Source organism: Gopherus flavomarginatus, chromosome 9 (genome assembly GCF_025201925.1).
Source record: "Gopherus flavomarginatus isolate rGopFla2 chromosome 9, rGopFla2.mat.asm, whole genome shotgun sequence".
Lineage (NCBI taxonomy): Eukaryota > Metazoa > Chordata > Testudines > Testudinidae > Gopherus > Gopherus flavomarginatus.
Genome location: NC_066625.1, coordinates 1,929,025 through 1,943,860, shown reverse-complemented (window position 1 = coordinate 1,943,860; position 14,836 = coordinate 1,929,025). Strand labels below are relative to the sequence as shown.

The window sequence follows — 14,836 nt, the reverse complement described above, 5'->3', positions numbered from 1 at the left end:
GTTTCATAGTGAGAAATGTGCTACCTAATGCCCCGAAAGGAGCTATTGTCACAGACTAGTCCCAGGAGCTAGTCCAGGGACTCCCACTGTGCTGAAAATGTGGGATGGGATAACACCCACCACCACCCTGCCCTCAGCTCTGGACCTGCTGCAAGAACCCCTGAAATAGGATCCATTGCTGGTTATTTCAATAAGGCAGTGATGCCCAGTGGATAGAGCCCCTGGCTGGGATTCAGGAGACCAAGGGCTTGTTCCCAGATGTGCCATACATGGTGTCCTGCCTCTCACTCCCCCAAAGCAAGCTTGTACCCCTCCAGCACCCAGGAATGAGGGACAGCAGCATGAGCTGGGTGGGGCTGCTGCCTGTGGGCTTAGAAACCATCATAAAATTAATGTATAGCCAGAGCAGAAGGCCACACCTGGCCACTGGGTAGGAAGGGCCAAGTTCATATCTCTCTCTCTCGTGCGTGCACACAATTTAAATTGGGTCTTTTTTTAACACTGTAACTCAAGTAACACTTGGAGCAGCTTTCTTCAAATTTTGCCAACGTTCTCTAAGGCCATTGGAAAAAATGTCACAATTGTCGGGCTACATTAATCTTCCATCACTTTTAGGGCCCTTTGTAATGATCTAGTCTGACCCCAGACTCGTATCCATTTGTCCAGCCATGTTTTAAGTGTGAGTGTGTGGCACAGACCCTTCCTACTCCACTATCCAATCTACAAGTGTGAGAAAAGTATTTCCTCGTCAGGACCGGATTAACTCTTCTGTGGGCCCAGGGCTATTATCACAATTATGGCATTGAGGCTATTAACGCTATACTAAACTTGCCTTTTACTTAACACAGGGGTCAGCAACCTACGGTACGTGTGCCAATTTTTGATGGCAGGCGGGGCGGGCTGAGCCACTCAGCCCGCTGCTGGCCCCTTGCCAGCCAGGGTCCCACTCAGCACCATTCCTGGGTGCTGGGGGAAGGAAGCCCGGGCTGGCAGTGGGCTATGACCCCAGCTGGTGGTGGAAACCCGAGCGCTGCTGCTCTGGGATTCCCGCTGTTGGCAGGGGTGGGAAAGGTCTGGAACAGGTTTTGGGGGGGGGTGGGGAGGGGTTGTCAGGGAGCTTCCCCCATGCGGACCCCGGCTGACCCCGAGCCTCGCCCATTCAGTGGGGCACCTCCGCCCTGTCCCATGTATTACCGCACCCCCCGGAGCCCGCCGGCTCCGCCCCATAGTTCCCATTGGTCACGGTTCCTGAGCGGGCTGAGCGCCCTGCCTTAGCGCCGGGCGAACCTGGACCCCCGGCTACCCCAGCTGGGCCGGGCCGGGCGCTTTGGGGCGCCGGGAGGGGCGGAGCGGCCCGACACCCCCAGGCCAAGGCTCGCAGGAAGGCGCCACCGGCCCGGCCCCTCGGCAGGAGCAGCGGGCGAGGCCCGTCAGTCCGCCGGTGGCTTCGCGGGGCCGCTACGGTGGCCGGGCGGGGCCGATCGCAGAGCAATCCCCGGGGCGGCTGGGTACGGTGGCCGGCTGGGACCGGCACTTGGCGTTTCCCGGCAACCTTTGCACTCTGTTGTTCGTGACCCAACCAACATGGCTACCGCCGCCTGCGGGGACGGTGAGTCGGGGGCGTCCCACCCTCCCCCGTCGGCCTCCTGCCCCTCCCCCGGGGCCTTGCGTGGGCCGGGGGCGTCTGGCCCGGGTGGGTCCGGGCCTCCGTGACTCCCGCTCCCCCTGCCCGGGCCCAGGCGGGGCGGGAGAGCGGTGAGACCAGGGGCTGCGGGCCGGGGAGGACGGGCCGGGAGCTGGGGGGCAGGAGGCGGGCGGCAGGGACCGGGCTGGGGGGCAGGGGACGGGCGGCAGGGGGGCAGGAGGCGGGCGGCAGGGGCCGGGAGCTGGGGGGCGGGGGGCAGGAGGCGGGCGGCAGGGGCCGGGAGCTGGGGGGCAGGGGGCGGGCGGCAGGGACCGGGCTGGGGGGCGGGCTGCGCTGCCCCCCGGCGGAGTGGGGGCTGGCGAGAGGAGGTGACCCCCGGTGTTGCGCTCAGCCCCGCTTTCCCCACTTCTCCTCCGGTCTTTAGGAGCCCGGCTCTGATCTTCGGCGGAGGAGCGGCCCCAGCGCCCGCGATGGATTTCTCCAAGTTCCTGGCCGATGACTTCGAGGTGAAGGGCTGGGTGAACGGAGCCTTCCGGGCCGTGCAGCAGCAGGATGCCCCCGGCAAAGTGGACGCCCATGCCGCTACCTTGGTGATGAAGTTGCAGCTCTTCATCCAGGAGGTCAACAACGCCGTGGAAGGTGCCGCTCTGGGGTTCCCTGCGCGGGGCTCTCAAACCCGGGAGCAGGTTTTGTGACCCTGTGGGGAGGGGACAGCGCTCGCTGCAGCCAGGGCGGGTGTTGGCTTCCTCCTGGAACGCTGCCAGCCCACCGCCCTGCTGAGGAGAATGGGTTAAAGGAATTTCCCCCCACTTTAAAAAACAAACAAACGTTGATTCCTAGAAACCACAATTGCTTGTGAGACAGGGTCAGTTTTGACCAATCTCCCAATTTGAAAATGGTAAACTTATTTGTTGAAATCATTGAAACATCCCATGTTGATATTTTTGAAACAAAGTTTTGTTTTTAATTTTGAAACAAGTTTTCATTTTAAAGTGTTAATTTATACTAAATAAGTTTTTCTTTAAAAAAGCCAAAACAAATAAAAAGTTTAAAACAAATACAAGGAAATTCTTCTTCACACAGTCAACTTGTGGAACTCCTTGTCTGAGGACGTTGTGAAGGCTGAGACTATAATAGGGTTTAAAAGAGAACTTGATAAATTCATGGAGGTTAAGTCCATTAATGGCTGTTAGTCAGGATGGGTAAGGAATGGTGTCCCCAGCCTCTGTTTGTCGGAGGGTGGAGATGGATGGCAGGAGAGAGATCACTTGATCATTGCCTGTTAGGTTCACTGCTTCTGAAGCACCTGGCATCGGCCACTGTCGGTAGGCAGGATATTGGGCTGTATGGACCTTTGGTTTGACCCAGTATGTCCACTGTTTTGTTCTTAAAAAAAGGCAATATTGAAATTAAATTGACCTGACCCATTTTTGTGTGTTTTGGGGTTTTTTTTAGATTATTAGTTTGAGGATTTTGACTTTTTGTGCTGATTTGGAATAGGAAAAAAAATTGAAATTTCGAAAACTTTTGCAGGATGAGAGAGTCTTTTCCTGCCCATCTCTGTCCTGACCTGTAGCATCTTCTGGTATTCCAGCCTGATTGTTCCTTTCTCTTCTGCCCTGCTACCAATCCCCCTGCCAGCATTGCTTTATATGCTTTGTCCTTAATGTTGTTTATATATGCTGATAGGCACTTGCCAAATGCTCAGAGGATTGTCCCTAATATGCAGCATGCCCTGCTGTTCTAGATCTGGAAGATCTTATTAAATATACAGTAGAACCTCAGAGTTATGAACTGACAAGTCCATCACACATTTCATTTGGAACCAAAAGTACACAATCAAGCAGCAGCAGGGACAGTCCCCTTCCCCCCAAACCCAACCAAAAAGCAAAAGCCAGTACAGTATTATGTTAAATGTAGACTGCTAAAAAAGAAAAGAGCAGCTTTTTTCTTCTGCATAGTAAAGTTTGAAAGCTGTCTCATGTCAATGTTCAGTTGTAAACTTTTGAAAGAACAACCATAACGCTCTGTTCAGAGTTACGAACAGCCTCCATTCCCAAGATGTTTGTAACTCTGACATTCTGCTGTAGTTTGAATGCAGCAATGAAGATTTGTTGTAAACCATGCTCCTTGGGAAGTTTGTTCTATGTGAGGGTTGAGTCCCTTGTCATTCCATTGCTGTTTGTTTTTGCAGAAACAAGCCACCAAGCACTCCAGAACATGCCCAAAGTCCATCGGGATGTGGAAGCCTTGAAACAGGAGGCAACTTTCCTGAAGGAACAAATGATCCTTGTTAAGGAGGACATTAAGAAATTTGAAGAGGACACAGCTCAGTCAATGCAGGTAGCTTCTCTCCTCACTAAATATTTGCCTGTGATTTCCATTTTTGCTGTAGATGCCAAAGTTACTGAAGGTGCCACAAGTACTCCTGTTCTTTTTGAAGACTGTTTTGGTTTGTGCAGTCCCAGGGGGGCTCTGTTAGCGCTCTGTAGCAGTTTGAGCTCTGGTAGATGCTGACAAGTAAGGGAGACTGATTTCCTGCTCTGATATTGTGTCCTTTTAAAATTGCTACTGTCATCCTGATGCACTTCAGCAAGTTCTGAGGCTATGAGATCCTAGATGCAAGGAATCTCTATGTTTTTTTCAAGCAGAACATTCACTGAAAACTCCTACAATCTGGTCGCTTTTCTGAACTACAGTCTGATTGTGCTAGGCTTCAGCAATTTGATGCCCTGTCAGCGGCTTCAGATTTTTCGTACTTTTGTGAAGAAGTAAAAAGTTCTGGAGATACTGACTTTTTCTTATTGTGAATGAATGATAGTGCTTATTAAATTGAAGAACTAATAGAAGTGTCCAGAGTGGGACGCAGCATGGGCAGACGCAATGCAAACATCCCTACAGATTGTGGCTTGGTTCTTGGCTATAGCACCCCTGATATTCTAGTCCAAAGCCTCTCTTAAGCAGAGAGTGATTCTGTATGGTGGTTTTATGTGTGGACAGCTGGAAGACTAGGCTGAAATCCCCAAAAGCATTTTCCTTGTTAACTCAGCCAAGCACTGTGTACTCTGAAGTGAAAAACTAATGCAGTAACCCACCTTACCACCAGGACATAGATGTTAGCAACCCAGACTAGAACTAGCTCTGATCAGGCCTTCAAGAGCTTATAACTCTCCTCATGTGAGTGATCCATCTTTCATGACAGGCAGCACGATGCAGAAGCCTTTATTGTTTGAGCTTATTGATGGTGGTGGTGTATTAATTACATGCTGTAGAGTTGCTTCACATTTTCCAGACAAAATGGACCCTGATTGTACTGAATCCCAAATTCAAACCAGTTTATAGGTATGCTTGTTATCTTGTGATAATTCAGGAGTGAGCTGCTCAAGCAACGGGGCTGCTGGTTTACCCACAGTAGTGCAGATCTTTGGTGAACTGTTTTGCAAGTTGTTTCTGCAGCTTTAGCTGCCATCAGAGCCCATCCCCCTTCCCCTCGGATCACATATCCTTATTATTGTTTAGAGTTGAGTGTAGACCCTGAATAAAAGCAACATTCCCCATTATGTTCTCAGATCTCTACTGATGATGCTCATGAGCTAGTTCAAGTTTAAAATTGATTTTAATTTCTTCAGCTCCTCGGAGAGATGACCCACTTTTGTGTAAATCCCTAAAATTGATTTTAGCCAACTTCCTCCTGAAATTGCTATCACCCGGTTTCTTAAACCCAAATATAACAAATAACCTGCCCCCCACCCCCACCCGACTCCCCACCAAATCAAGCAGCTTGCACATTTGTCCCCAGTTCTGATGGGCAGCAGTTCCATCTCTGTTTCAGGTCCTGGTAGAGCTTGATCGAGTGAAATCCAGAATGCAGCTGGCTGCTGAGTCCCTCCAGGAGGCAGACAAGTGGAGCACACTGAGTGCAGATATTGAGGAAACTTTTAAAACACAAGTAGGTACCTGCTTGAAAAAGACAAAGGCATGAAAGTTGTCCATCATAGAGAAACCACATTTTAAAAAAAGTCCTTTCAAGTCACCTTTCAAATGGAAATATGCCTCTGCTTCCCAGATGTCACTGTGGAGCTTAGGACTTGGCATTTTTGATATTGTGTTAACAACCCCCTAACTTCCTTTGGTGGCAGGATGTGTCTGTGATCTCTGCCAAGTTAACAGGCATGCAGAACAGCCTAGCGATGCTTGTGGACACTCCAGACTACTCTGAGAAATGTGTGCACCTAGAGGCTCTGAAGAACCGACTAGAGGCCATGGCCAGCCCCCAGATTGTGGCCACTTTCAATGCTCAGTCTGTAGGTCAGTACGGCTCTCTTTCTCTTGTCTTCAGCGTATTTATATACAGATAGTGCCCTCATCAGGAGAGTGAGTCATGGTGCTCTCAGTAGCATGCTTTGAGCCCCCCCAGCTGCTGTTGGAGCCCCCTTTGCCATGGACTGGCAGATTGGTGCTCCTTCTGCCAAGCCTTGTACGCCTCCCACTATCTCCTATTTAATTTGTCCTTTCTTCATATTGTGTCTATCCTTTTTCCTTTCTTGTCTTTTTTGCTTTCTGTTTCTGTTTGTTTTGGAGTTTGCTCACCAGAAAGCTAAATGCTGCCTGGGTTGGGAGTGTATCCATTGGGTCTCTCTGGGGCTGGGTTATGTGCACTTTCTTGCCAGAACCAAACGAAAAGAGATGCATAGGACAGCAGTCTGCAGCCCACGATGTGTTGGGTTCTCCCATAGTCTGCAGCCTTCTTTCCACCCCTGGATGTGATCCAGGTTGGGAAATGTTTCCTGAGTGTGTTTAAGACCCCTGTAGCTGCTATATCGAAGAGCTGCTGAGCGTATGTAGCAATGCTTGATGATGTAATGAGTGGATAAATTCATTGGGAAATGCTGTGACTCTTTATTGCCTTGTAAAAGTTGCATTCGAAACAAGGGAGAAAGTTATAAAATGGTTTGGGTTTTTTGGTCTGGCCTTGCTCCCTTTCCCCACCCTTACACTGTCAGTTTATTATCTGTCTTTTGGTAGCACCTAGAGCAGAGGTTCTCAAACTTTTGTATTGGTGACCCCTTTCACACAGCAAGCCTCTGAGTGTGACATCCTCTCCCCCCTTATCAATTAAAAACACTTTTAAATATATTGAACACCGTTATAAATGCTAGTGGCAAAGCGGGCGTTGGGGTGGAGGCTGACAGCTCACAACCCCCCCATGTAATAGTCTTGCAACCCCCCTGAGGGGTCCTGACCCCCAGTTTGCAAACCCCTGACCTAGAGGCCTCCATAACAATCATGCTATTGTGCTGCACGAACACAGACTGAGACAGTCCATGCCCCAGTGAGCTTATTTTATAATTTAAGACCAGATGCAGAGTGAGGCAAGCAGAGGGAGGAAGGAAGAGGTTAATATGAAGGGTTTATGTGCTTGTGTTCTTTTTCACACCCTTCCTCCTTTACTCCTCTCTTCTTTGCTTTTCTCTTCCCATTTCTGGTCTTCCAGTTCATCACACTGGCTCTGTTTGCATCTGTCTCAGAGTATATGTATCTGTCTTGTTGCTGCTCTTGGGCTGTATGGCCCTTTTGCAGGCAGATGCAGGACACACTGATGTTTGAGCATGTTTTCTCCCACCTGTAAGAAGAGAGCCTCATAGATGCTGCATGATGTTAATGTGTCCCATATGAGTTCTTTAGGTATGCCATGTAGCTGCTTTTACAGATCCAGACTAACACGGCTACCCCTCTGATATGTAGCTGTGGTAGAAACTGACAGCAGGTGGCGCTTGTGTATTGGAAATGGGTCCATTCCTTAGCTTAGTTATTCAAAATGTTCTGGCTCACTTTGAGATAAATGCAGTCCTGAGTCTATGACCCTTTTAATATTTCCTCCGGAGCAGCTCGCAAACATACTTTTCCTTTTCTGTTGACAGTATTTCACATGTTCTTCAAGAGTTCTTGCTTAGATCTGACCCAGTGGATAGGAACACAGGATAACAAATATGTCCTTGGGGTGGGGGGAGGTGCTGTTCTCTCCTTTATACTGCTCTAGAGCAACCCTAGCTACTTGTTGTGTGTCAGATTTACAGGAAGCCAGCAGGGCCCTGCCAGAAAACTAGAAACAAGTTCCTAAATACGTCATTACTAACATCTCTGAATCCAAGTGTGTTTTGTAATGCAAAGGGAGCAGAGAGACTTTCAGGCTTTGAGTGAATGATAGCTGGGTCATTTAGTCAAGGTGAAGAAACAGCTAGTTGTGGTCCTGGCACCAGGGAGTGAGGAAGGCAAAACTGAGGCATGCTCTGGGCTGGAGGGCACTAGCTCTGTCTGAAAAAAGCATCTAGTCTTTTTGGGACTCAGTACTGTTACAGGGGGTCTGGAGTTAGAAATGTTTTTCCAAGGGAAGTTAAAAACTCTTCCATCATTACTTTACTCTGCCCACTCTGGAATTTCTGTGGCCATGGATTCAGAGGCACTGCCCTAAGTGAAGGGAAAGGAACACAGGGAGGCCTTGTCACTTTCTTCATGTATTGTGGAGCTACATCCCACACAGTGTATCCAGGCTCTTCTCCAAACTGAAGAGGGTGGATTTTCCTGCTTAGTCCAGAAGACTTGTTTTGCTCAGGGCAGTACCTCTGTCACACAAGTTAGGATTGTGACCTGTTAACTAATGTTCCGTGTTGTTGTATTTAGACCAGGCAAAAGTGTTTGTGAAAGTCTTCAATGAAATTGATCGGATGCCCCAACTCCTGGCTTATTACTACAAATGTCACAAGGTATCTAGTCTCTGTCATGGTCACATTTTAATTTGGGGGAGTGAAATGTGGAGTAGTTCCTTGGTTTAGCCTGTAGAGGGGGCTGCCACTCTGGTCATGTCACTTGTCCAATTTAAACTGAGGATGATGCCTGTTCTCTTCCACGGTTCATCCACCTGAATCTTTTCCTGGCTGTGATTACTTCACACAAGGGGGGTTGGAGAATAACTCTCCAAAGGAGTCTTCTTGTGCCTTCCTACAGCAGCTAGTAGGCCAAATGAAAAATGTACTTGTGCATCCCTCTGTGCCCTGAGAAGGTGTTTGGTTGTTGCCTTTTCCTTCTTGATGTCTGGTTGTTATAAACTTTATTGTAATTTGCTGCCGCTGAATTATGGAAACTCTCTTCAGATGGGATTGGAATTCTGGATGGTTCATTGCCCTTAACCTGATCCTCCAAAGGCCTGTTATCAATGGGCCTTGTGAGGATTAGCTTCAGGGCTGGGGCCTGCCAAATATTTCAACTGTTATGGGATAGTATTGGTTTCAGTCTCATTTATGAGCAAAATACCAAGGTTAATTAAATCTTTGGATAAGCCAAGAAGCCTTTAGCTTCACATTTTAAAGTCTGAGTCCTCTTGGGTGCTGAATGATCGCAGGGTGGTACGTTCAAATCTGAGGGGTGTTGCCTTTGAGGAAAAACAGTTTCACTAGGACATGTCTCTGTTTGAGTTAACAATGCCCAGTTCTGTAGCGTGCATGACTTTTATTACCCTTGCAGGTGCAGCTGGTGACGGTCTGGCAGGATCTTTGCCAAAGCGACTTAAGTTTAAATCGGCAGCTGACTGAACTATATGATACTCTGCTTGGAACGTGGCACTCACAACTCCAGTGGGTCATGCAGGTACTGTTGCTGTCAGTTAATCACATCAGTGCAATGCGTGGGAACGCAGATTGCAAATTCCCATAAGGCGCAGAATAATTGATCAGCTCACTGTCTTCACTAAAGTCTTGGCTCTTGCTTTCAGGATCTAGCTCAGGGGTTGGCAACCTATGGCATGTGTGCCGAAGGCGGCACGCGAGCTGATTTTCAGTGGCACTCACACTGCCCGGGTCCTGGCCACCGGTCTGAGGGGCTCTGCATTTTAATTTAATTTTAAATGAAGCTTCTTAAACATTTTAAAAACCTTATTTAGTTATATAACTAAACTATTGTTGTATGTAAATATAGACTTACAGAAAGAGACCTTTTAAAAATGTTAAAATGTATTACTGGCACGCGAAACCTTAAATCAGAGTGAATAAATGAAGACTTGGCACACCGCTTCTGAAAGGTTGCCGACCCCGATCTAGCTTCTCTGCTGCCGCAGAAAGATTAAATGTTTGACTCAAGACCAGTGGCAGTATCTCTGCATTGCTGCTGTTAAAGCTGCTCTATCTCTTTCATCTGTATCGTACATGAAATCTGATTTGTCAGTGTTGCATTTTGTTCTGTTGCAAAACATTTGAAATACCTGAATTTCATTATTGCCTGACCTGGAGGAGGCCCTGGAGGGATTGCTTGACTGATTTGTGGTGGTTTGTATTGACTTCTGGGGGAACTCCTGGAACCCCTCAGGACTCTGCAGTACCAAGAAAAGCATTTGAATTTGTAAATGCAGAGCTTACCATACTTACACCTGACCTCAAAAAGAATTAGCCTCTCTTCATTTAGCCCAACAAATTGTGTTTGGACATTGTTGAGTCTGTCAGCGTTTTCACCCGTGAAGGGTAAGGGAGATCGTTATCTTATGGGTATGAAGTCTGTAACAAGGGCTGAGGCCTTTCCTGCAAGGATACCCAGCCTTACCTTGAAATAATGTCTTGGGATTTTTTCCTGCATAGCAGTTGTGAATCACAATTCAGATGCTGGCTTATTCACTAGCATGTGCTCTAGGACCGGGGTATTGTGAGGGGCCTTGCTATGTGGGCCAAAGTTCATGTCACCCAGGGCTTTTCTCCCTAGTCCTCCTGCACTGCCTGTGTTAGGAAACCCATTTTCTTTTCCTGTTCTACTTGCTGATCATGGTTTTACTGCTGCGAGTTGGATACTGGAGTATATGTTCTGGTACTGCAGTGGTGGGGGCAGTGTAAATACCCAGAGAGAATAGCTGACCAGTCAGTCAGAAGTGGCAATGATAAAAGCCACTGCAAACAAAGATGAGGGTGATGGATGTGAATGTGAAGTTAGCCTTATGCTGATCTCAGGATAACATTTGCCAACTGGTTACATTCTCGCTGGGGCTAGAACGTAGTGCTTCCCAACTCTCTCCTCGGTCCATCCTGACTAGTCACCTAACTGCTTATTCATGGGATTCTTTATCCCTTTCCTCATGTCTTTCAAAGGTACCTGTTTAAATTCTGTTTGAAGACACAGCATGCTCTCTACCTTGTTTCTCTACTCTGTCCATTATTTGCCTGTCCTCCTTTGGATCCAGCCTCTGCTCAACCTCATAGATTCTCTGCTGCCTTAGATAAAGTGCTCTCCTTGTCTGGGCTCTTTAAGCGACAATGATTAACTCTGCTTTCATACCATTTAGTCAGCCTCTTCTGCGTGCTGAGTCCGCAAGTTTCTTACCTGGCCCTGCTTTTAATCTGGTAACATTTGTGCGTTTTCAGATGTGCTCCCATTAGTGTTAGCTGGGATTGCACATGCACGGAGAGGATCCAGTGATCTGGCAGTTTCCTGAGTGCGGTGTTCTTGATGTGCCACGCAATTGCCTTTTAATGAACAGAATTTAGATTTCATCTTTGGGGCAGTTTAGTCTCTTCTGCCCTGTGAATTGTTTCTGGGGGTTTCTGTTGACTAGGTCATTGTGCTGGTGTCCTTGCTAAAGTGGTGGAGCGTGGGGCTCCTGTTCTGGGGCTCAGTTTACACAGAAGCAGTGGGCTGCTTCTGCTAACATGCTTATGCTAACAGCTTTCTTGTTCATGCAGGTTTTTAAGAACCCCCATGAAATTGTGACTGTGCTGCTGATCCAAACATTAGGTGCCTTGGTGCCTTCAATCCCAGTCTGCCTCAGCACTGCAATGGAGAGAGCCGGCCAGGAAACCAAACTAAGCAAGCTGCTGGAGCTGCATGACACCACTGCCCACTTCGCAAGAGGCTTGGAAGTAGCAATGCTGTCTAACTTAAGTAGGGACTGTTATTTCGAATATATCCCCGACTTTATGATGTATTTTTATGTAACCCTCTCTACAGCCTTTGGGTTCTGTGGTTTGTTTTGTTTTTCATGTAAGGGATTTGGATTTCATCTGCAGTGTTTGCTGTTTACATAATATTTGTACTGAAACATATATTGAACTTATCCCAAATATATTGACACAATCCTGGCTGTGTTTACTGAAGCAGAGCTATTTTGATACTACCTTGTGTAAATAATACTTAGCACTTTCCTTTTACAACATTTGTGTGGGTGAATTACAACATCCCTATAAGGTGGATCAGTTTTATTCCTGTCTTATAACTGGAGAAATGGAGTCAGAAGATACTTGACTTGACTGAGATCACATGGCAATAAACACTCAGGAGTTCTTGTTTTAGACCGCACCTCCCTTAACAAGTTCTCCTGATCATTTGCTTTCTCAGACTCTGCAAGGGAAAGTTTGCCAAAATGGTTTTCACTGGAATTTAAAAAAACATGGTGGAAACTGTTCTGTTGTTCTTTTGTTTTATGAAAACAATGTTTAACCAAATTAAACTGCTGGGTCAAATTTTATTATTTCTGATGTGTGCTTTTGTTTAATGCCTAAAAGTGTTGTGCTGTTCAGAACAAAGTAAAGACCCTCTCCCTGCCCTAAAGCATTTGCAGTTTAATTTTAGACAGAAATCCATGAGTGGTTGATGCAAACCTTTGGAGGTAAGGGAGGAAGGAAGGTGAGTTAACAGTAATGAGCCCATATGATTATATAGGCTCAGCACAGTTTTAATGGATGAACATTTATAGGTATTTATAGGTATCCAAATTTGGCACAGTGTCCCTTCAAAGAGAGCGTTGAGGAAATTCCCAGGGTAAGGTTGATGGGTTATCTTTAACGCTGCATTTCCTGCCTGTGTTTGCTTTGCATCATACTCCTCAGTTATTTAAACTCAGTTTTAGTAGATCACATTTAACAGCTGTGCCATTCCAGGAAGTGTGGCTATTGTTCTGTGCTTGTGTTCTGCTTTTCATTAGAAGTCATTGTGCACTCTTAACGAACACTTGCTACACCCTGGTCTGGCTTAATTGGGGTAGGTAACAAATACTATAGACACTGTATAGAAGGAATTTGGAGAGAAGAAGCCCGAGTCTGTAAAATAAGAGACTAGGAAACCAGTTACTGAACTGTTGAGAGTAAAATTTGCATTCTTTATTTGCATATTACCCTGCAACAAGGTGACATGCTCCAAAAGCGACACACACAAGCAGAAGCATCACAGGAATGGAGGAGCTGGGTGACTAAGCAGATTGGCAGTGGGGCATTGGGTCAACTGGTTCACTTTCAGGCCGGGTCAGGAGTGACTGTGGCTGTGTAGTAGTCTACATGAAACGAGTTGGCTTTGTTTATTTTAGGTATGGATGAAGACTGTGTAGTTTGCTTTTTAGAATCTTTGATGGGACATAAAATGAAACTGTCCTCTGTAGGCAGGCACAGTTCAGACAGATTCCTTGCTTCATCTCTCATTATGCAGGCTGGGATGGGTGATAGCTGGCTGGAAATCTTGTGACCCCAGATTGTTCTTGAGCAGCCAGGAATATGGCTTAATATTCATGCTGTGCTTGTTGAAATAGAATACCTGGATATTAAGGAGCCGATAGTGATGATATTCCCATTTGTTTAAAAAGTCTGCAGCTCAGCTTTAAAGCTGCTGGGCAAAGTCCCAAGGTATATGCACACATGGTAGTGGATGTCAATAGGCCCAGCTCATTGAAAGAGCCTAACGTGCTGCTTTGAGGCCACCTTTTAGCTGTTGGTTTATTTCTTTGTACACTCACTTCTGATTCCTTTTAGAAGAGCATAACCTGGTGAAAGTGATGGAACTGGTGGTAGTAGTGTATGGTCCGTATAAGCCCTACCAACTGCGGTACGGAGACCTGGAAGAAGAAAATCTCCTCATCCAGATCAGTGCAGTGCCCTTGGTAATGTAATGTATTCTGCTCCATCTGTACAGTAGTAGTCAGCAGGTAATTGGAGGCTGATATTTATAAGTAGTTGAAAGGAACTTTGTTAGGGTGGTTGGACCCTAGATTTTGGCTAGCATTTTCCATTTGCAATTTCCGTTGATGTCTGTCTTTTAATTAAATATTGCTTTTTTTACTTTAAGTTATAAAATTAATTCCAGCAGCTTTGTCTGCTCCTGGGCAATCCTTCAGGAACTGGTGCTACAGGCATCTGACTGATGTAGGGGAAACCTTTGGGATAAGCAGAAAACTTCTTGGACGCTTAGACTATTAGAAGCTTAATCTTTTGCATATGTGACCTTCAGTCAGGATGAGTGGAGGTGGGGTATTGTGTTAGGCGCTGTACAGGCTAGAAGATAGTCCCTGCCCCAAAGTCTTATGCTGCAAGTGGATATACCAAACCACTGCAGGGAGGATGGCATAACCATGACAAATGGTTACACAGACTAGCTATGTGCATTCCTGCCTCCTCTGTTGTTTTCTTACCGTAGACGGCGTGGGTGGGAGAGGGAATCTCCTGTAGCAGTGTTTCTCAACCTGAGGGTTGCAAGTGCTGGGCTGGTGTTAGGAGGTGGCAAGCAAGGCAGTTGCTTGGAGCCCTGTGCTACCGAGGGCCCTACAAGGCTAAGTTACATGCTTCAGCCCAGGGCAGCGGGGCTCAAACTCCAGCTTAGGAGGAGGCTCACCATTTTTTTTAAAGTCCAAAGGAGATCACCAGCAAAAAAAAATTGAGAAACACTGTCCCATAGGAAGGTTAGGTCAGTGTGTTCTGTCTGGAGGCAGTGATGAGAATAGGAGAGGGCAATCTGACTTTTATGTGCTACGGCGGTGTAGGAGGATGAAAACAAAGGAGACTGTTAGCCCTCAGTGCACTCCACGAGACAATTAGATGTTGACGGGAAGGTTTGCCTGTTGGGTTAAACTTCTTCCTTTCCCATCTGGGTGTTACAGCAACTACAGTGTTAGCTACAGAAAGACTTGGTACAGTGTAGTTACTGCAGGGATGCTTGGTGAAGGAGGGCTGGGATCAACCAGTGTATTTTTTGTTCTCCAGGAGCACTGGGAAGTAATTGACTGTGTCCAGGAGCTGAGCCACTCGGTGAACAAACTCTTCAGTCTGGCTTCTGGAGCCATCGACAACTGCGTTAAACTCACTGATGGGCTGGGGGTGTGTGGGCTGCTGAAGGCACTGAAAGCTCTGTTCAAAAAGTAAAGCATTTTCTGTCTTTCTAATACACTTATCCCTGGCG

General features: G+C 47.0%; 1 protein-coding gene across 5 annotated transcripts in view; it reads left to right on the top strand.

The window, feature by feature from the left end:
* Positions 1-1,494: 1,494 nt before the first annotated feature.
* COG7 (component of oligomeric golgi complex 7) overlaps positions 1,495-14,836 on the top strand; it is a 63,198-nt gene continuing 49,856 nt past the window's right edge. For 3 of the 5 annotated variants that reach the window (XM_050968571.1, XM_050968568.1, XM_050968572.1), the window contains exons 1-10: positions 1,495-1,609; positions 2,070-2,284; positions 3,840-3,988; positions 5,478-5,594; positions 5,785-5,953; positions 8,327-8,409; positions 9,167-9,289; positions 11,362-11,560; positions 13,417-13,544; positions 14,641-14,795. In XM_050968571.1, coding sequence (XP_050824528.1) covers positions 2,116-2,284; positions 3,840-3,988; positions 5,478-5,594; positions 5,785-5,953; positions 8,327-8,409; positions 9,167-9,289; positions 11,362-11,560; positions 13,417-13,544; positions 14,641-14,795 — 1,292 coding nt within the window. In that variant the 5' untranslated portion in view covers positions 1,495-1,609; positions 2,070-2,115. Of the gene's footprint in view, positions 1,610-2,069; positions 2,285-3,839; positions 3,989-5,460; positions 5,595-5,784; positions 5,954-8,326; positions 8,410-9,166; positions 9,290-11,361; positions 11,561-13,416; positions 13,545-14,640; positions 14,796-14,836 lie in introns of those variants that run through there. The other 2 variants (XM_050968569.1, XM_050968573.1) reach the window with 2 other exon arrangements.